Raw genomic sequence first — 19507 nt, 5'->3', positions numbered from 1 at the left:
GGAAACACATAGTATAATGTACAACTCCTCTTTTGCTCACCGATACAGGTTTCCTGCACTCACTCACAGTGGAAGCAGCTACTTTCTCAGCTCCACCAACATTAACATGTAGCAACTGTTCACTAAAACCCAGCAACGCACCAGCAAATTTCAGGGCAAATATTTGGTTTATAGCTCCCGACGCTATATGAAGTGACTGATGCATCGTATTTAAGCCTGCACCAAAAATAATAAAATCTTATATACAGGACCTCATTGGGAACATACTGTCCGGCAACCTAAATAGCGTGTAGAAGAGCGTAACAAGAGTGATTATATACCCACACAAGCAAAGAGAGGTCAGTCCCTACAGCAAACATATGGGGGAAGTCTACAAAAGGTAATACTTTAATTTATTTGTCATTTTCACAATATATAGTTACTATATCATTCCCTGTATAAAAAAAAAGAAAAGAAACAAAAACAATTTATTATACATGACATGTTCGCTTTACAGAAAATAAAATAACACCCAAAACTATGGTTTGGAGAGTCAATTTCAAGTCACATCAACAGATGATGTACCAGCTTCCTATTGGATTAATACAAAGGTGGCAAGTGGTAAGAGTAAGTTGTAGGTTAAGCCTCTATGCCATGTGTGTAAGTGTGTATATATGACCTGGGGTTAACAAAACAAGTATATAGACAAATACACACAGGTCAAGACAAAACAAAAAGGATGGCTACTGTTATACTAAATAACAGGGTCACAAGTCGCAGCAATTATTCATGCTCATTTCACTTCTAGGGACAAAATGATGTTCAGTGAAGCAATAAGGCATCATGCGCAGGACTACATGTTGTCGCATAAGCCTCATCTGTTGTCATGGTGAGAAAAAAAGATAAGCACTTGGAACGTGTTTTTTTTCTTATCCCTTTAGCTAAATGGGATTAGCAACCCTATATTTGAAAACATGCTAAAAAGAGCATACCCTGTTTATCGCCTGATAATCGATACCTTTAGGCACAGCAAATACATTGAAAGAGTTTGCTCTTCAGCCCAAAGCTCTGCCTGTCCATTAATAATCTAATCACAGCAGTAAGTGATCTCTTTCAACAGGTGACCGATTTCATCTTTTGCATCCTTTATGTTCCTTTATTTGTCAATTGCCCACTGGCAGTAGAAAAAAAAAAGAAAGAAAAAAAGGTAGAAAAATAAGACGAGGGAAATGTCAGCATCATTAGGACCGAGTGACCATGAACAGCCTACAAGTGAGGCTGCTTAGATCTGAGCCACGCTATGTACAGTGAGGGTGTGCGCCAGCAGAGATGGAGAGAACATGCAGTGTTTGCACAAAAAGGTTGTCTCTTTACTACTAATAATCCTTCAGCAGAACATTCCATAAGTAAAAAGTGAAGGCCGGGGAAAAAACATATCAAGTGCCGTCAGCATTGTCACTGATGCGTCTAGGAGAAAACACATGGTAAGGGAGCCTTTGGTAGGATCCGAACCAAACTGGTAACAGTCCTGCAATGGCCATGCAAGCGCTGCACTGCTAGGTCTGTGTGCAATAAATTGGAATGTGTATATATCTTAAGTGCATATGAACACATGTACATACATATACAATGTACACAGACATACGTCATCACGTTTACAAGTCAGCTTTGTTAACAAACCAATGCAATATAGCAAAGCACCAGGTGGAAATATCCCCTGAGTATAGAGCTGAAAATAATCCAATCTTCTACGAGGTCTGGGACTCCCTACTCTTTCGTGAGCAGTCGTGTGCCAGAAACCAAATAAAAAATGGTCCCTCATTTGAAGATTAGGGAGTCATTTTAAGGCTTTTCATACTACAGACTTTTCCTTTTTTTTTTTTACAGTTTTTTTTTTCTTTTTAAATCCCAGTTTTCCAGTCGCGATACCACATTGGCTGCTTCTGAGCATTCAGATTGGCTGTGGGGAGTCTTTCAAGGCCGGAGGTCCAATATTGACGGGATGGTTCACAAAGATACTGTCACTCGCTGTCAGAGAGCGTTTCGTACTGGGAGCAAAGAAGTGGTTTTGGCTCTTCATCCCGAGCTCTTTGTGGGGTGGTAGAGTTGCTCTGAGGAATGCTTGTTGAGGGTGGAGCTGCAACAAGGTTGGTGGGGAGTCTGATTGTTAATGGATTGTATGGAAATGGTGTTGACCCTGCGGTAAAGGACAAAATATCGGGTTACAAATTCAGATCGTTAATTAGTCTCTCGTCAATTTACAGATACCTTAAAAGCAGGGGTTCTCAACTCCAGTCCTCATGTGCCACCAACACAGGCCATGTTGTGTGGACATCATTAAATCATGCACAGGTGAGGTAATCTATTTTGCAGTAATTATCCCATCTACTTCCAAAGACCAGAAACTTTTAAGAATGGGGGGTACTTGTGTCCTAGCACGGCGCCCAGTACGCTCTTCGCGTACTGGTCTATTCTCCGTACTGAAATCGCATTGCATCGGATCGCACGCCGTGTATGGTGCCGTGCGATCCGATGTGATTTCCCTTTAGTTAATATTAAGTGCACAAGAGTGCTTATACAATGAAATATCGCATGGGATCGCACTGCACCATACACACCATACGATCCAATATTTCCTTGTTTGGCCACCCATGGTATGAGATATGATGGGTGCTTCATTTTGAAAGCACCCATGCCATTATTTTGCACACCCCCACTATCCACGCCACCCCGAAGCACGGCGAGCCCCGCGAGGGGACGCAGAACGCGTCTTCCCGACTTTATCATACCCCCACTATCCACGTCGGCGTTGAGTTGATTTTACAAAGTGTGGTGAGCGCAGCGAGCCACCGAGCCCAAAGCGTGGCGAGCGCAGCAAGCCCTGCGAGGGGACACAGTTTACTTTAAATGTATTCTGCATCCGCTCGCCACACTATATAAAATCAACTACACGATAGTGGGGGTATGAAAAGGTCAGGACGACGCATCCCGCGTCCCCTCACGGTGCTCGCTGCGCTTCGGGGTGGCGTGGATAGTGGGGGTGTAAAAAAAAAAAACGCAAAAAAATGGCATGGGTGCTTTCAAAATGAAGCACCCATCATATCTCATGGCATGGGTGTCCATACAATGAAATATCGCATCACATCGCACGGCACTAAAACGGAACATGCGATGCGATTTCCCTACGCTAGCGTACGTATGCTAATTGCCCGTGCTAGGACACAAGTACCAATGGGGGATAACCAATAATTGTCTACAGAAGGTAATGGCGCTTTATGATTAACGTTTTGGGACAATCAGGAAATATTAACAATCCATGAAAAGAATTGCTATTTGCCAAAAAGCTTGAAAGGCTGAATGGTTGTAATTTACTTTATCTTGATGTTCACATATAACTTAATGTGAAGTAAAGTGTTCAGATAATGCCTCTTATATTAAGATTTCCTCATGTTTTGCAGAAGAATTTGACCATTCTAGTAAATACTGGGTCGATTACTTTAACATGCCCTATTTGGTGCTTTGTTGAAGTCAGATAACCCACATTTGGCAACCTTTCTTGAGTAATCAAAGCAAGACCCAAAACAAGGTGGCATCATCTCAAACCTGTTGGAGCTCTGGGATACAACGAGAACGCAATTTGCTCAAATCCTATAACTTCCGTACACACAGGAGCTCTGTGCTGAGGTAGTGCTTAAGCACAGATTGCTCCGCACACATGCTATGCACCAGCGATGTGTGCTGAGTGATCTGTGCAGGCAAGTGTACTCTGGTAAGAACACTGGCGATATCACTAGATTTTGCATGCAGACAAAGTATATTTAGGCAATGGTGACGCATGGGAACAGGCATAGCCATCGCTGGGAGTATACACACGGAACGATCCATGGAATTTGTTAATGATCTTGTCAGATCACTTAGAAATACCCTTGAAACTGCCCTGTGTGTATGCCCCGTATCTCCGGTGGCATGAAAGACACTGCTTCTACTGCATTCTGGCCTACGGGAAGAAGTAGTTTTTTGTATTCTTTGCTATGAATTTGAATGCTTTCCCGATATGGAGGTCACATGAGAATAACATTTCAAACCTCTTATGAAAAATGGTTTCCTGCATTTGGATCTAGCAGTTAACTACTGAACTAAAATCCGTCACAGACAGGTCTACAGTAAGTTCCTTCTCTTCCACCAGTCACAAAACTCACTAATCAGCTGCTTTAAAACCTTCTGCCATCCAATTTTTAATGAAAGGACTCCACATTTGGCCAAACCCTTATAATTTCAGATTTGATGTATAGCTAGTCAAGACTGGCAACAAGCAATCTGCACAAGCAACAACTCCTTTGTAATATATCTGTTAGATTGAAGTTTCCATGTTTTTATACAAATATTCAGAATTTTATATAACAAATGTATCAACAAAAATGGCAACTAGCATTTTGTTTGATGAAATTTGTATTCGCATTGCACCATTGTAGTCTTAAAATGGTAAGGTAAATTTACTAAATCTTCTAAAAATGAACAGAGGTGATGTAGCCCATATCTACCACTGTAATTTATCTATTGCATCCTAGAAAATGATAGACAGCATGTGATTGGTTGCTATGGAAAACATCACATCTCTTCATTTTTAGAAGCGATCATAAATATACCATGTAGAATTCATGTGTGTGCCTTAACCCTTTGTGTGCCAAATGAATTTATCCAAATAGGTGTAACAATTGGGAAGGTCTTAGTGGAAAATGATGCGTGTGACTTTGTCCAGAACACGGTGAAGCATGCGGGAGATATACACTATGATGGACAGTACCTAGATAGGGGACAGACACCATTCCAAGTTTAGTATTTGCCTGCACAGAAGTATATCATACACATTATAAAGTGCTTGGCAAATTCAGCATCTTCACAAATGGACTCTTGAGCATTCAATTTGCTCTTGACCAGCTAGGTGACAAAACTAAAACTACGATCACAATTTACTGTGGTTGATGAGAAAAACGATACAGGTATTCGGAATAGCTCTTCTCCCTCACCTGTAGAGGATGGCCTCTCCTCCCACACTCTGTTTGTTAAGGGGGTTTTCCGATTGCAGTCACCCTCTGAGTGTACTGATGAAGCAGAGGGAGGCCTATCTCCAGAAGGCAGCCCTGGTGCAGGGGACTTGGACTTCCGGCTACTTGGCCTGGACATCTTGGCTTTTCCTCCACTGCCTGAAATATACAAACAAAAAAACATACCTAAAGCATTTTAAATGCCACTAAGCACAGGAAAATTGAAAGTGAATTAAGAAGAGCTCTAGTTTAAGATTAGGGGGCCCATTTACCATAGGATCACATGGGCGGGATCTACCGCCCAGGATCGCATTGGCCAGGGGCTTCGAAAAATGCCCATCCCGGGGATCTGATTTGCTGGGTGCACAGTTAGCGCTGACCCCTGAGCTGACCGCACTGCCCCGTCGACTGTGCGGTCTCTAGCCCATAAGCTTCAATAGGCTGCTGCCATCTCAGAATGGCGGTAGCCCCGGGACCCGATGCAATGCTGCCCAATGGTGATGCGAGCAGCATCATATTTGCGGCTCGATGCATCACCGGAAAACTGGTATTTTCTGGGAATTAGCCGCAAATATTCAATAGAAAATGGGCCCCTTATTTTTTGTAGGAATAGCCAACTACAGTCTGGAACACTCAGACACTGGAGATAGCTCTAAGGGAGCTATGGGTGCTTGTACAGCCCCAAATATTTTTACTTTATACAGATGTTTATGAACAGCATTTTGAGTTCTATCATGGCTGTGATACAAGTACCCTCAGTTCTAGAAGGTAGGTTGTTATGCTCCCACACATTATCGAATGACAAAACAGACTAGTGATTTCTAGGGCATTAATTAAAAATCAAAATGATAGTCAAATAAAAGACTACTTAAACCATGGACTTTTTGGACTACTACTACTACAGTATGTTGTGTCTAATGACTAGCATTTCTGTCATCTGTGTTGTATGAAGTTTGCCCTCACCCGAGTTGCTTTGTTTTGGTGCTCTACTTTGTGAGTAAGAGCTTTTTTCTTGTGCATGTTTTGTAAAAATAAGTTTTCAGCTGACACCTGCCCCCAACATTTATGGACATTTGCAAATGATAGTTACAGGTCTTTATCTGGCTTACTGTATTTTCCCGATATTACATGTTGAACTCTTTGACCTGATACATTGGGTGTGGGTCATTAGGTCAACAGTCAAAAGGTCGACCACTATTGATCGACAGTCAAAAGGTCAACACATGAGAAAAGACGTGCATGAGGTCCTGAGGTCAACATGGTCAAAAGGTTGACATAGAATATGGTCGACATGAGTTTTTCCTTGTTTTGCTGTCTATGTTGACATGGACACCTTCTAAGTGTACAGTGTCCCCTCCCATGGCTCGCTTCGCTTGTCATTATATTCTCCTCTATGCTCACTGGGATGGTAAAGTATGAACAAGTCGGTTTATAAAAAAAAAAAATTAAAAACTCATGTCGACCTTTTTTCATGTCAACCTTTTGCTTGTGTAGACCATGTAGACCTAGACACTGTCGACCTAATGACCGCATACCATACCATTGTTTCCTCTGAGTAAATCACAAGCATTCATTGTATCAGATATGCTGGTTACGTAGACGCATAGGACTACAGTACATGAATGCGAAGAAGCACTCCGGTGGTTAATCATAAAACTCATAACTTTGTGTCAGTGGATAGAAAAGTTTGGAGCATCGTAAGTGCCACAGAGAAGGAAGCAGGCAGAGCTTTACGTGGTTAAACAGCAATGGCAAGAAACAAACGAATAACCAAAAGAAAGTACAGAGAGTAGAAAGAAAAGTACATAAACAGTAGGCTAGATCGAAAGTGTGAAATGAAAACTAAAGCAGCAGACCTGGCAAGGGCCGCATGTCGTCATTCCGTCCATCAGAAGCTGTTATAGGTATAGCAGAGGGCAGGCTTGCGTTGGCATTCAAAGGGTTAAAAGCATTGGTATTGAGTGCTGAGCGGTCTTCCCACTGCTCATCATATTTACCCATTAGGGCTTTCCTAATTATGGCCTCCAACCCTATGTTACTGCTGGAGCTCTCCTGCACAGCTTGCGTTCTGCAGCCGATTGGTCCTGGTGAAAATAGGGTAAAAGTAAAAAGAATATTTCAACATATATATATATATATATATATATTGATTTTTTTTTTTTTTAAGATTTGATGATATGATTACATCGATGTGATTTACTTCTTTAGATCCCAGTTTTAGTTTGATTACCTTCTATAAAAAACTCATTCACATCAATATCAGAATTATTATAGCTGCATACTGTGTAATATACATCATTCTAAAAATAGGTTTTACCTTTCTTTCTTCATAGGTATTACGAATACAAAATCATTAGGCCAAAACTTCTGAGATCTCAATATATATATATATATATATATATATATATATATATATATATATATATATATATATATATATATATATATATATACATACATATATATATATATACATACATACACACATATACATACATACACACACACACACACACACACACACACACACATATATAGGCAAAATCTTTAAATCAGTATAATGCAATGTTGCTTCGTCCTAAAAATATAAATGTATTACCTGATCCTGTTATGGCTGGCATGTTAAAAATCTCTGTTCCCGGCTGTCCAATATCTGGCAAGTAAAATGACATAACATTCTAGTATAATTCAAGGTTTCAAGACCACATTTCCATAGAGGAAAATCACACATCTCAGTACAAATATTATACAGTAGCTACATATTTCTTTAACTGTAGAACAAATATTGCACTGAAAATATGTTATTATTATTTTACTCCTTAAAATAAAAAACCTCCCAAGAAACAGCATACCTCACAGGTGTCATCCATTCTAGGCTAGTCTTTATGTTGGATGCAAATACCACCTATTGGAGGTTTAAAACCATAAACACTGTAGCATCCACCATACAGGTATTATTCCGAACCTGAATGCTACAAGTGCTGTGTTCTGAAATGTAGTATATGAACATGTCTGGGAATGTATCTATATGAACATGTCTGGGAATGTATCTATGAATTCAAAAAGGCAAAATGTTGTTTACTCATATTCTCAATATTTTTTAAATGAGCAAACACAAGAGGAGAGTAAATGGCTGTACGCCCCCGTGTAGTGGATGTGCACACTTATACATTCACGGCCCAAAAATCATTCGCTGGTTGCGCACCACCAAATTATTATTTTTTCCCCATTTTGTAGATAAAAGTTACCGGTAGTCTAGATTGACGTTTTATATACGCGTTTTATATTGGCCGGAGATGGCAGAATTTGGGGTGGGCATCATCGACATGCCTGCTCCCTCCCCCTGCCTGCCCCTATTCCTCCCACAATGCAGCGAACCCCCCGGCGAGGGTGAAACTCAACAATGGCGTTTGCTCAGGGGGTTTGCACATGCGCATACCCCCACCATCAGCCGGGGGACCGAAATTCGTCCTGCAACGTGCGGGTCTGAATCACCCCCCAAGTTTGCAGAGAGAGAATATTATAAGTGACTTGGGCCTGCATATGCCTGAAATACTGTATTACAGTCATATGCCTACTGGGGCAGGCTAGATTTGTTACATGTGAATTATTAATCTTTCATGGTATCCTGTAGATATGTCAACAGTCAATAACTAATGATCGACAGACAATAGGTCAACACACGAAAAAAGGTTGACACGGTCTAGTTTGACATTGACAAAAAATTGACACAGGAAAAGGTCAAAACGGGTTTTTCATGGTTTCTTTTTTTAAACGGACTTTCTTACTTCACGATGCACGTGGGCATAGAGGGAGTATAAAATAGTGTGCAGAGAGCATTGAGGCACCGTGGCCAAAACATGGCGAGCGGAGCAAGGGGACGTGGTACATTAATATGTGTCCATGAACAAAAACGCGAGAAACTCAACCTTTTCCTGTATCGACCATTTCCATGTCAACCTTTTGGCAATGTCAACCTAGACCATGGCAACCTATTAATCCACAAACAAAAACATAAGAAAGAAATAGCCGTTTCCCTAGGAACCCTTTTATTTCCCGAAACAGACTGAACTACATTGTAAGCTGAGCATTAGGCCAGTGTTCTAGTGGGGGTGGTACTACGAAATTACAGCAAAAACATCAACTTACACAATACAGCGAGCCATTTAGGTGCTATGACTAGTGTTACCAGGCTGTGGTGAGCCGTTCAATAACAATAAAACCACAATCGTCTTATATTGCCACTAAAACATCCTTGACCTGCCGAGACATGGATTGCACAAGAAGGTGTACAGTGGTATCTGGTGACAAGTCATGAGTAGCAGATTATTTAACCCTTTAAGTGCCATCATTTCTGTGAGTACTGCGCAAAATATCTGCTAAAAAATATTTGACTTATATTCAATTAAATGAATTGGCTGTATTTGTATTCATTTCTACGAAAAGAACAGTTGCTGTGAGCGAGGCTGATATTTCTGGTGGATAATTTGAGGATATCTCACAGCAATGTTGGCTTTCAAAGGGTTAAGTCCTTTAAGTTTAGAGGTGGGGCCACCATGGCTCGGACTTTTTTTTTCCAGAACATCCCACAGATTCTCAGACTGAGATCTGGGGAATGTGGAGACCAAGTCAATACCTTCACTTATACCTCAAACCATTGCTGAACAACTTTTAGAGTGTGGCAGGATGCATTATGCTGCTGAAAGGGGCCCCTTCCATTAGGGAATACCTTAAGCCAAGGAGTGTACTTTGTTTGCAATAATGTTTAGGTATATGGTACATGCCAGCAAATGCCAAGACACAAAGTTCATCAGCAGAACATTGTCCATTGCCACGGCCTCGCCAGCTTGCCTTCTTTCCATAATGCATCTCTGGATACCCTAGGTAAATGACTCGCATGCACCCGGCCATCCACATGATAAAAGAAAATGTGATCGGACCTGGCCACATTCTTCCATTGCTCCAGTTGTCATGTTCATGCTGACTAGTCTGTGTCAACGCAGCAAGCTATAGTCTGACCCCTTTCTATCAGCATTTACTTTTTCTGTAATTTGTAGCTTTTCTGTGGAATTGTACCAGATGGGATAGTCTTTCCTATCCATGCGTATCAGCAAGCCTTGGGTGCCCATGAGCCTGGCGCCAGTTCTGTTGTCCTCCTTTTTTGTAGGTACTGCAGTAACTCACTGCATAACAGAACATCCTACAAGATCTGCAGTTTCGGAGATGCTCTGCGCCAGTTGTCTAGCCATCACAGTTGTCAGATCCTTAACGCCTGGTTAATTTTCCAACACATCAGCACTGATTGGTCAGTTGCTGCTAAATATATCCCAACCCTCTGGCAGGTGCCACTGTAGCAAGGACATCCATGTTCTACTCTTCACCTTTCAGCACATAACCTATGTGAACACTTACATACAGTGGCGCCGAGAAGTTTTTTTTAGTATTTTTTACTTTGTCCGCTCTTCTCCCTCGGCAGGTGTGCCATTCCACCCGCCGCCCCTGTTGAGTTTTTTGTTTTCAGGGGCCCGACAGAGCTGTCGTGCCCCTGCTTACATGCTATTACTGTTATACCAATTGGTTGTTCTCCAAATGTAACTACAGAATCTTAAATAAATAATTAAAAAGGGAATTTTGGTCTAAGGAATGCCCTTATAATAAGAAGACTGATGTTCTACGGGGTGAAACAAATGTTGCTCACAAAAAGAGCATTCAGCAAAGTACCGCATATTGCCCAAAAAGGTTGCTGCAAGAGTCAAAGAAGGATGTTACAGAGTTCCTGCCCACCCTCATGGTGTATAAAGGCGGAATGGTCATCTACATTAAACAACATATTAGATAGGTAAGAGAACAGATAATATAAAAATGTGTGCGACATTATTACACTGATAATTTTTCTCCCAAAAATATAATAGGACTAATAGGGCTATTTTTGACCAATGGGCATTATTGGGCTATCCAGTTAAAGCCATTTCAGTAGCAACAATATGTCCCATTTTGGGCAATAACACATGGGATCCGGGATAAATATCTGGGCCTATGTCTGATCACTGCTCTGATGGTTGCTTATCAAGGATTATACTTTGCATCCCTTAAGTACCCGAGCATAGTACTGTACCCAATAGGTGCCGGGTATCGGGGCTAATCGGATAGCCCCCTGTATCCATTAACCACAGTTACCAAAATACCGCCCTATGTGCAAGGGCGTAACTACCATAGGTGCAAGGGTTGCAGCTGCTATGGGGCCTGTAGCTGAAGAGGGCCCATCTTTTCTGTCTAAGTAATATGTTTTACATACATTTATCATCATCAGTTACTACATAGGGGGCCCTTACAAACTTTTGCTATGGGGCCTACGAATATCTAGTTACGCCCCTGCCTATGTGTTTATATGTATGTCAGTAATAACCGTTTATAGTAATTTAATTGTCACCTATCATCGATATATAGGTTGTAGTGTCAGTGTGTCTCTGAAACACTGGCATCTGTTGGCAGCAAGTGAAACTACATCTCTTTCTCTCTCACAAAGGCAGTCATGTTTAATTAGCCCGTTCCTAGCTTTCGAAGCATTAGCTTACTAGCATTATGAGAACTTGAAAATAAACAAAGTATTAAAGGTTTCTAATGCACTGTATTATACAGTAGCTGGATGTATGGGGCACAGTCTTACAGCAGGGTTTTCAAGAAGATGATCTGTGTTAATAACCATAATTTGCAATTAGGCTTCTACTGAAATTATTATTAAAGTCTATATTTTTAAACTGCATTACAGGTTCACTTACACAAAGATGAGCAAAAAACTTTAATTTATCAAACTTATATTCATATATTGTGTTTATGCATTAACGGCACATGTTGTTCTATAGTATTTGTATGGATAGCATGCATTTTCCTCACTACCGCTTAAGAGTGCATGTTTGATTCTGGTTATGATTTTCTATTGGAACTGAAAAATAATCCCTCTTTTGCAGGTTTCTGGTGGCAAGCTTGCTCACAGAATAATAATAATATTGCACTTGCTTGTAGTAGGCTAATTGCCCAGCTGGACAGTGCTCGGTCAGGTCCTACCAGCACCAGTAAAGGTTGCAGGGAGCAGCAATTTAGAGCAAGTGGGCTGTAGTGAAGACAGACTGCAATCCTGGGAAAATAATACTGTAGCACACTGAGGATGCTGCTTGCCAGTCTCTCTAACCAAAGATTAAAAGCACTTCTGGCCATTCGGTTTTCTATAAAGTCTATAGCATCCCTGGCAACATTTCTGTGTCTAGGCACAACGCCAGAACAGTACAAACTTGAGGTAACTCAAGTTTCTCCAATCTTGTCACAGAACTCCATAAAGCTTCCACCCTCCTCCCAATCCAAACTTCCTCTGTGTAAAAAACAAACATGGAAACTCTTACTATACTCTGGCTCATTCCTGTTGGTTGTACTAAGCTTTTTAATGATCTCCTGTTTCTTGGATTTAACCATAGCAGAGGTGCTCTCAGTCAGCTTACTGAAGAACGCTGGGGGTTGTGTGTTGTTCCCTGGGGATTTCGAACCCATTCTGCAGAGAGACAAATATACACAATGTACAGATTATGTTGCAATATAAAAAAAATACTGAACATTTCAGTGTCTGTTCATAGGTAATGAAATCATTTTGTGAAAAGCTCAATGTTCTTGTCAAGAATCTGCTACAATATTCCACAATAACCAGACCAATACATGGAAGGCATAATAACCCCAGAACCAACATGCAGTTTATAAAGTTATAGAAAAACGCCTTTGCAATATAGAATACATGTTTAATGCATGGCAGTGTAAAACATATAAACAGTTCAGAGCACTGCACATTTAACACTGAACATTGCACAAATACTCAGAATCAGTTATCAAATTGTAATGGGGCCTACACAAGGGGTGAGTTCAGGGCATTTTCTAAGGGATCTGACTTAATTTGACTAGATCACTTCGAAAATGCCCCAACATTGCTCTGTGCTTTGGGGCCATAGTGACAGCGATGCGTGGTCCTGCGTGTTATTAGCCTCCGGTGATTAAGATCCAGCATGCTGGATAAACCTAGTTAGATCACCGGTCCAGGCCCTGACAGATCGCTCAGCACAAATCACAGATATATCGCTGTGTGCATCACAATATAGCTTGTAAGGAGCAAAGTCAAACCTTCCAGTTGGAGTTAATCTTAACTAAATGAAGAAGTTGTTAACAGTAGATGTCCAAGTATTGCCTCCCCTCAGATATCAGGATGGCAGGGGCCCCTCTAAGTGACTGTCTGGCCTATCATCATATTGCAGAAATGGGAAATTCACATGGAAAAGCCATTGCTAGCATCACAGAACATTACTGGAGTAGGAGAAACTTTTGAGGACCTATTAAAAAGTGAGAGAATGCTACACCTTGGCAAGTAAGACATTGTATTTATTACAGGCTGAACACTGATCATCTGGCAGATTACAGATTTTGCTGGATTATCAGTGGTATCATCTACATGCACCGAGTTCCTTGTAGCACGATTCCCTCCTCTCCCCCACAGCTGGTCTCCCACTCGCAGGGCATCCCAGCCCCCCTCCCCCCCCCACCTACATACCAATACTTTCCCACAGCCTCTTCTACATCTACACCAACCAAAATCCTAACTTCCCCATGACTTGTTCAGATTAGGAGGTTTCGGCCTATTAGGTACCCTTAATATCGTGGACTCCGTTAGAAAAAAACAAAAAACTTTATTTTAATTAAAGGCTATGTCGATCAACAAAGTACATTCCAAGATACTGTGTCTTTTTACCACCAACAAGGTAACATATGGAAAGACAATGTTGTGGGCCTCTTCAAACCCATCTGCAATGCATTATCTCCCAATGTGAGTAACTAGAAAAAATTAACTCTGCTCTTGTTATTTCTAAAATAGGCTTCGATTGGACACAGCAGAGACCCATACACTCCTAGATCTGCATCGTGGAGAAAAGAGTTTGGGTGATCCAACATTTTAGGGTGATTGGGTATTACTTTTACCTGCTTTCTAAAATACATCTCCCAGGAAAGGCAACTAATTTCTGTAGTGGTTAAAGAAGACTCTGAACATTCATGGTTTACAAAAAGGTAAACAGTTTAAATTAGACTCAAAATAAGGATTTATCTACCACAGAGCTCCATAGCAATGGATTACATGCAATGCACACCATTTCTACACAAAGCAAACGATCACTATTCAGTAATTCTGGGCTCCTGGCTTCAAGTAATGAAAAGCCATTTACTAATATTACTGAAATGATACGTCAACTGTTGCGCCATATTCACTTATGTTACTAGATTTCCCAATGGGCATTTATTTTAGCAACTTTTTTTTATTGTTTTTTTATTTTATTATTGCTCTGTCGGTTTGATTGTCAGGTGCATTTACAAGAACACATGGAAGAGAACAGAACCTCCGATCAAATTGGAAGTGTTTTTCTGTGCAACCTACTAATAACTCAATTGTCTTGAGATTTATTAGCTAACCAATTTGTAAACCCTTAGCTTAACCTTTGTTAATCCTTAAAGGAATTTCTTAGGACAAAACGAAATTATTCCAGGCACAAAGCATGCAACTTTATTTGGAATTTGAGACAGGGTTAGATGGATATGCAGAGATGGTCATTATGACAGAGCAGAAATTGGAAGAGAAAAGAGTGGGAGGAGAGACGTCTGTTGTAAATTACTTGTTCAATGCACATTCTAGAAGATTTCGTTTTGAATATACCCCTCTTTTGGGGTGAATGCCTATGTCCATATTCAGTCTTCACTCCTGCATACTGACCATATCAGTATCTGTAGAATGCTGGACACCCTGATATTTTAGTGTGCCAGGTACAATATTCAGTGCTAATCAAATGCTTGTGTTATGTCAACAGAAATAGGCAAATAGTCTTCTGTAGTCACTTTGCAGTACATCAGGTTATCAATATAATGTATATATATAATTCAGAATAGGTTATACTACTTTGAGGTAAGAATGTATTTTAACATGGATCAATAGATCAACATGGATCAACGCTTGGGTAAGACGCTTCAAATAGTGATCATATGCACTCAATTTAGACCATCGACAGTCTTATTTACGTGCTTGATAAGCTTTGGTCTCCAAATAACTAGATTCAGGTCTGCTACGTTATAACCTGCGCTATTAGCAGCGGACGTTCTCTTCAAAAAGTAGTTGGAAAAGCAATTGGAGGGGAAAGTATGACTGGATACTGATGGAAAAGTAGGCTGGCATGCTTTGAGAGGGCATTACCTTGGTTCTGTTTGCTCTCCCTCTCTATATAAAGTTGTGTATGTGGCACTCCTAGTATACTCTTGGTGTCCCATGCCCTCCGGTGGAGAAATGGGGTCGACACCATCTTCTGATCCACTCAACGTAGATGCTTTGATTTGATCTGGTGATCTAAGGATCAATGAAGCTCAGGTTTATCTACTGCACACAGGAAATTAAGTTTGGACTATACTTGGAAGGGTCAGGGCATATTTTTCATGGGAATCATTATAGAGCTTTCATAGGAAAACATGGAGTAAAAGTTCATGTGCAGGTCATGGAGTCCCTACACTTTGAAGTTACACAAAGTTAGAATCAGTTATAAGATGACAACATTATTATGGCTGGAACGAAGGTACACATTGCAATTTTTCTGGCTACTTTTATATTCTCTTTCTAGCTTTGTGGTTTATACATCATTTCGTTTTCACTGGACAACACTAACCTTTTCTCTCCATTGCTCCCAGGAGATATCCTTGCTGCCTGACTCAGTTCCTGTTGCTGATGGACGGTATCGCTGGGGTTCTGCCTTAGGTCTAATACTGGGCAGCCAGCATAAAACATCTGTGGATGCAACTGCTGTGGATGGTGCCGTGTATAATCCTGTGTAATAACCTCCTGAAATGAGAACATGGATGGAAAGGTATATACATTACATCTCAAACAATAACTCCGTAACATTATCCACCATAATTTTCTACAAAAGTATTATTATATTCCAAAAATAAGCATCCTCTACTTTCATGGCGGTATATCGGTGACACTACTCCAACCCTCTCCTCCCCCGTATCTAAAATAAAGCAGCAATTGGTAGCTTTGTGAACTTACGGTCACCATTTCTTACACAGAACTTTTACCTTACTACAGGTTGCAGTCAAATAGCTTGTGTGGTTGTCCTAACTAGGCCTATGGCCAGGTGCTTTATAAAGAGCCACATATAAAATGTCCCATATTCAACAGTCCCTGGCATCTCCTAACTTTGCTCCTCGATTGGGATATTATGATTTTTGAGTAACACATACACTGATATGTTGAGCTAAGGTTACTACACGTTGACTTTTCATGTGTGACCCAGCCTGTTGCGTGTGACATGGAGACTGTTGGCCATCTGTTTTCTGCCGCAGATGTCCTTCTGATATAGGTTTCACAGGCACTGTGGAGAAGACAACACAGACTGTTAGTAATGTGCATTGTAGAATTGATAATTGGCACAGTACAGTTCACTAATGCCATACTGTAACTGAACATTGCAATGCATACAATTGGAAGCATTAAGAAATAAAGCTTGGCATACAATGAAGATTAACTCTTCTAAACATTGAACACTTTTCTAAACACTTTTTGGTAGGCAACGTGTTTTTTTTTTACCACCAAATGCCCAGATATGGCTGTCTCTAGGCCCAGATTTACCAGTGTTCCTGACCAGGTATGCTGGAAAAAGCTTCTGGTGGAACACTGTGATCCTAATGCGTGTGAAGTCATCAGCACTAAATAATTTGTTGCCTATGTGATTATGTCTAAACTGCAAAATCTTATGTAAGAATGTATTACTCACCAATAATTCCTTTTCTCTGAGTTCACAGGGGACACTGACGTCTACTTACATTGGGGATAAAGTGTTAGCAGGAGTCTGCACTTTACATTTTTTTTAAGTGTGGCAGGCTCCTTCCCTCTATCCCCCCTCCCAGACTCCAGTCTTAGAAAAACTGTGCCGGAGAGGAGACAGAGACCAGGGAATCTCCACAGATGGAGGAGGAGAAGACAGAAGAAAAAACAGCATACTACTCAATGATACATAGCTTACCAGAAGAGCAGTACAGGGTGGGTGTTCAGTGTTCTCTGTGAACTCTGAGAAAAGCAATTATCGGTGAGTACCAAATTCTTGTTTTCGCCTTCATTCACTGGGGACACTGAAGTCTGCTTACATTGGGATGTACCAAAACTACCCCCACGATGAGAGTTTTGTAACACTGCATGACCAAATGGAGAAGCTGAGGTCGCAAAGGTGTAGAATCTGTGGAATTGTATAAAAGTCTGAGAGCTAGACCAAGTGGCAGCTCTACATAGTTAAGTCATAGACATGGATAGGAGACAGAAAAGAATGCCTTTTGCTGGTGCACCTAAGAAATGATTAACTCGTAATACATAACGTTTACTGGATTTATAATTCAAAAATTGTTGCGAAATAAAACCACACATACAGAAAAATAACAAAATACATTTTAAAAAGGGAATTCTTCCCCTGACTCAGTGTGACCCCCAAGTCACCTATACCCCCTGATTAATTGTAAATGTTTCAGTACGGTGTGCAACCAGAAGAGAGTAGAATTCTCTCTATTGGAATAGACTCTCTGTGCTTCAGTCAGGCACAGGTAACAAAAATAGTGTCACTCAACTCTGAATTTAATACATTTTAGGCTAAAAATCGTATGTCCAATATTGTATCATACAGAGGAGCAGGGTTCAGGACCAGGTTACGGCATGCACTGCACACGGGTAGCAGTCCGGTTATGGTGCAGCCGTCAACCTCTGGAGCCGGTGATACCCGCTTAGGCAGAGCGCTAGTGAACTAGATGCGAGGTGTGCACTTGCCTCGTTCACTCAGCTGGCTCAGGGCAGGGAAGACGTTAGGTCTGGCGCCAGATTAGCGTCTAATGCCCTTGGTCACGGAGTGAGCCAGTGACCGAAATTGCGCAGCGGTACAGATCAACAATATAACATTTGTATGTGGGGAAGGGAGTAGGGGGTTTTAAACACACTGAGTGTGTTAGTTGGTCAGCGTACGCTTCGCAATGAACGCTTCCTCAGGACCTGTATGATACAATATTGGGCATACGATTTTTAGCCTAAAATGTATTAAATTCAGAGTTGAGTGACACTATTTTTGTTACCTGTGCCTGATTGAAGCACTGAGAGTCTATTCCAATAGAGAGAATTCTACTCTCTTCTGGTTGCACACCGTACTGAAACATTTACAATTAATCAGGGGGTATAGGTGACTTGGGGGGTCACACTGAGTCAGGGGAATAATTCCCTTTTTTAAATTTATTTTGTTATTTTTCTGTATGTGTGGTTTTATTTCGCAACAATTTTTTAATTATAAACCCAATAAATGTTATGTATTACGAGTTAATCATTTCTTAGGTGCACCAACAAAAGGCATTCTTTTCTGTCTCCTATCCTTGTATTCGATAATGCCTTTGGTAGCACACCCTCAGCTGTGCAATAGTTATTGAAAAATCACCAGTATCTAGGAGGGTCCATTACATGTCTCTATGTTCTTTATTATCCTGTGCGATTGACACAATCTCTCTCCCACTATTGTTAAGTCAAAGACACACCTCGCACAGCAGCCCCGGATGGACCCATTTAGCAAGTAAAATGCGTGGAAATTGCCGAAGGTTGTCTTTTTGGCGGAAGCTAAATAGGTTTGTTTTATCGTGAGGAAAATCCAGCGCACCAGTGTCTGTTTAACCCTTCTTGTTCGCATAATAAAGGCCGAACAGAGCGTCTGTCTTACATAATCTTGCCGTTCTGTCCACATATATTCGCAAGGCTCTTACTATGTCTAAAGAGCTTGAATCACCCGACAAGGTAGGAACCACTATTGATTAATGTCATATGCCGATACCACTTTAGCTCCCCCCGTTCTCATGAATAACCAAATAAGGAGAACGACATGAATGAGCACTGAGCTCTGATACCCATCTAGCAGAAGCCAATGCCAGCAAAAGTACAATTTTCCAGATGAGCACAAATCTACTGACTCCAAAGGTTCAAACGTTTCTTATTGAAGAAAAGAATGTACCAATGGTAGATCTCAAAGTTCCGTCGGGGCCACCGCCGGAGGCTGAATATGGAGAACTCCATTTAGTAAGATTTGAACCTCCAGTAAGGCCAACCTTTGGTGTAAAAACACAGACAAGGCCACAAATTTAACTTTTAGGGAACCCAGAAGTAGACCTGCTGAAAAAACACTGGTGCGTAACGTCCTTTGTTCACACCAAAGTACGTAAGCCTTACAAATCCGATGATAATGAGAAGAGGTCACATCCTTTCGAGCTTTCAACATCATTGGAATGACATAATTTGGAATACCAAATTCAACAGAGTGGTTTCAATAGCCACGTCGTTAAACGCAGACATGGTAAGTCGGGGTAAACGAATGGTCCTTGTAGAAGGTCCTCTCGAAGTGGAA

The 19507-nt window shown here is 41.0% G+C and overlaps 1 protein-coding gene across 15 annotated transcripts in view; it reads right to left on the bottom strand.

The window, feature by feature from the left end:
• Window positions 1–375: 375 nt before the first annotated feature.
• The window catches only part of NCOR2 (nuclear receptor corepressor 2), a 351963-nt gene continuing 332831 nt past the window's right edge, over window positions 376–19507 (bottom strand). For 10 of the 15 annotated variants that reach the window (XM_083150779.1, XM_083150751.1, XM_083150761.1 and 7 more), the window contains 8 exons: window positions 16332–16462; window positions 15755–15927; window positions 15292–15441; window positions 12422–12567; window positions 7624–7677; window positions 6881–7108; window positions 5007–5183; window positions 376–2176 (listed from right to left, as the gene is read on the bottom strand). In XM_083150779.1, the coding sequence (XP_083006905.1) occupies window positions 2001–2176; window positions 5007–5183; window positions 6881–7108; window positions 7624–7677; window positions 12422–12567; window positions 15292–15441; window positions 15755–15927; window positions 16332–16462 (1235 nt within the window). In that variant the 3' untranslated portion in view covers window positions 376–2000. The remainder of the gene's footprint in view (window positions 2177–5006; window positions 5184–6880; window positions 7109–7623; window positions 7678–12421; window positions 12568–15291; window positions 15442–15754; window positions 15928–16331; window positions 16463–19507) is intronic. The other 5 variants (XM_083150838.1, XM_083150883.1, XM_083150819.1 and 2 more) reach the window with 4 other exon arrangements.

The sequence above is a fragment of the Crinia signifera genome, chromosome 1 (assembly GCF_055691185.1).
Source record: "Crinia signifera chromosome 1, ASM5569118v1, whole genome shotgun sequence".
NCBI classification, from domain to species: domain Eukaryota; kingdom Metazoa; phylum Chordata; class Amphibia; order Anura; family Myobatrachidae; genus Crinia; species Crinia signifera.
The sequence above is the reverse complement of the archived record's forward strand: the minus strand, read 5'-3'. Positions and strand labels throughout refer to the sequence as shown.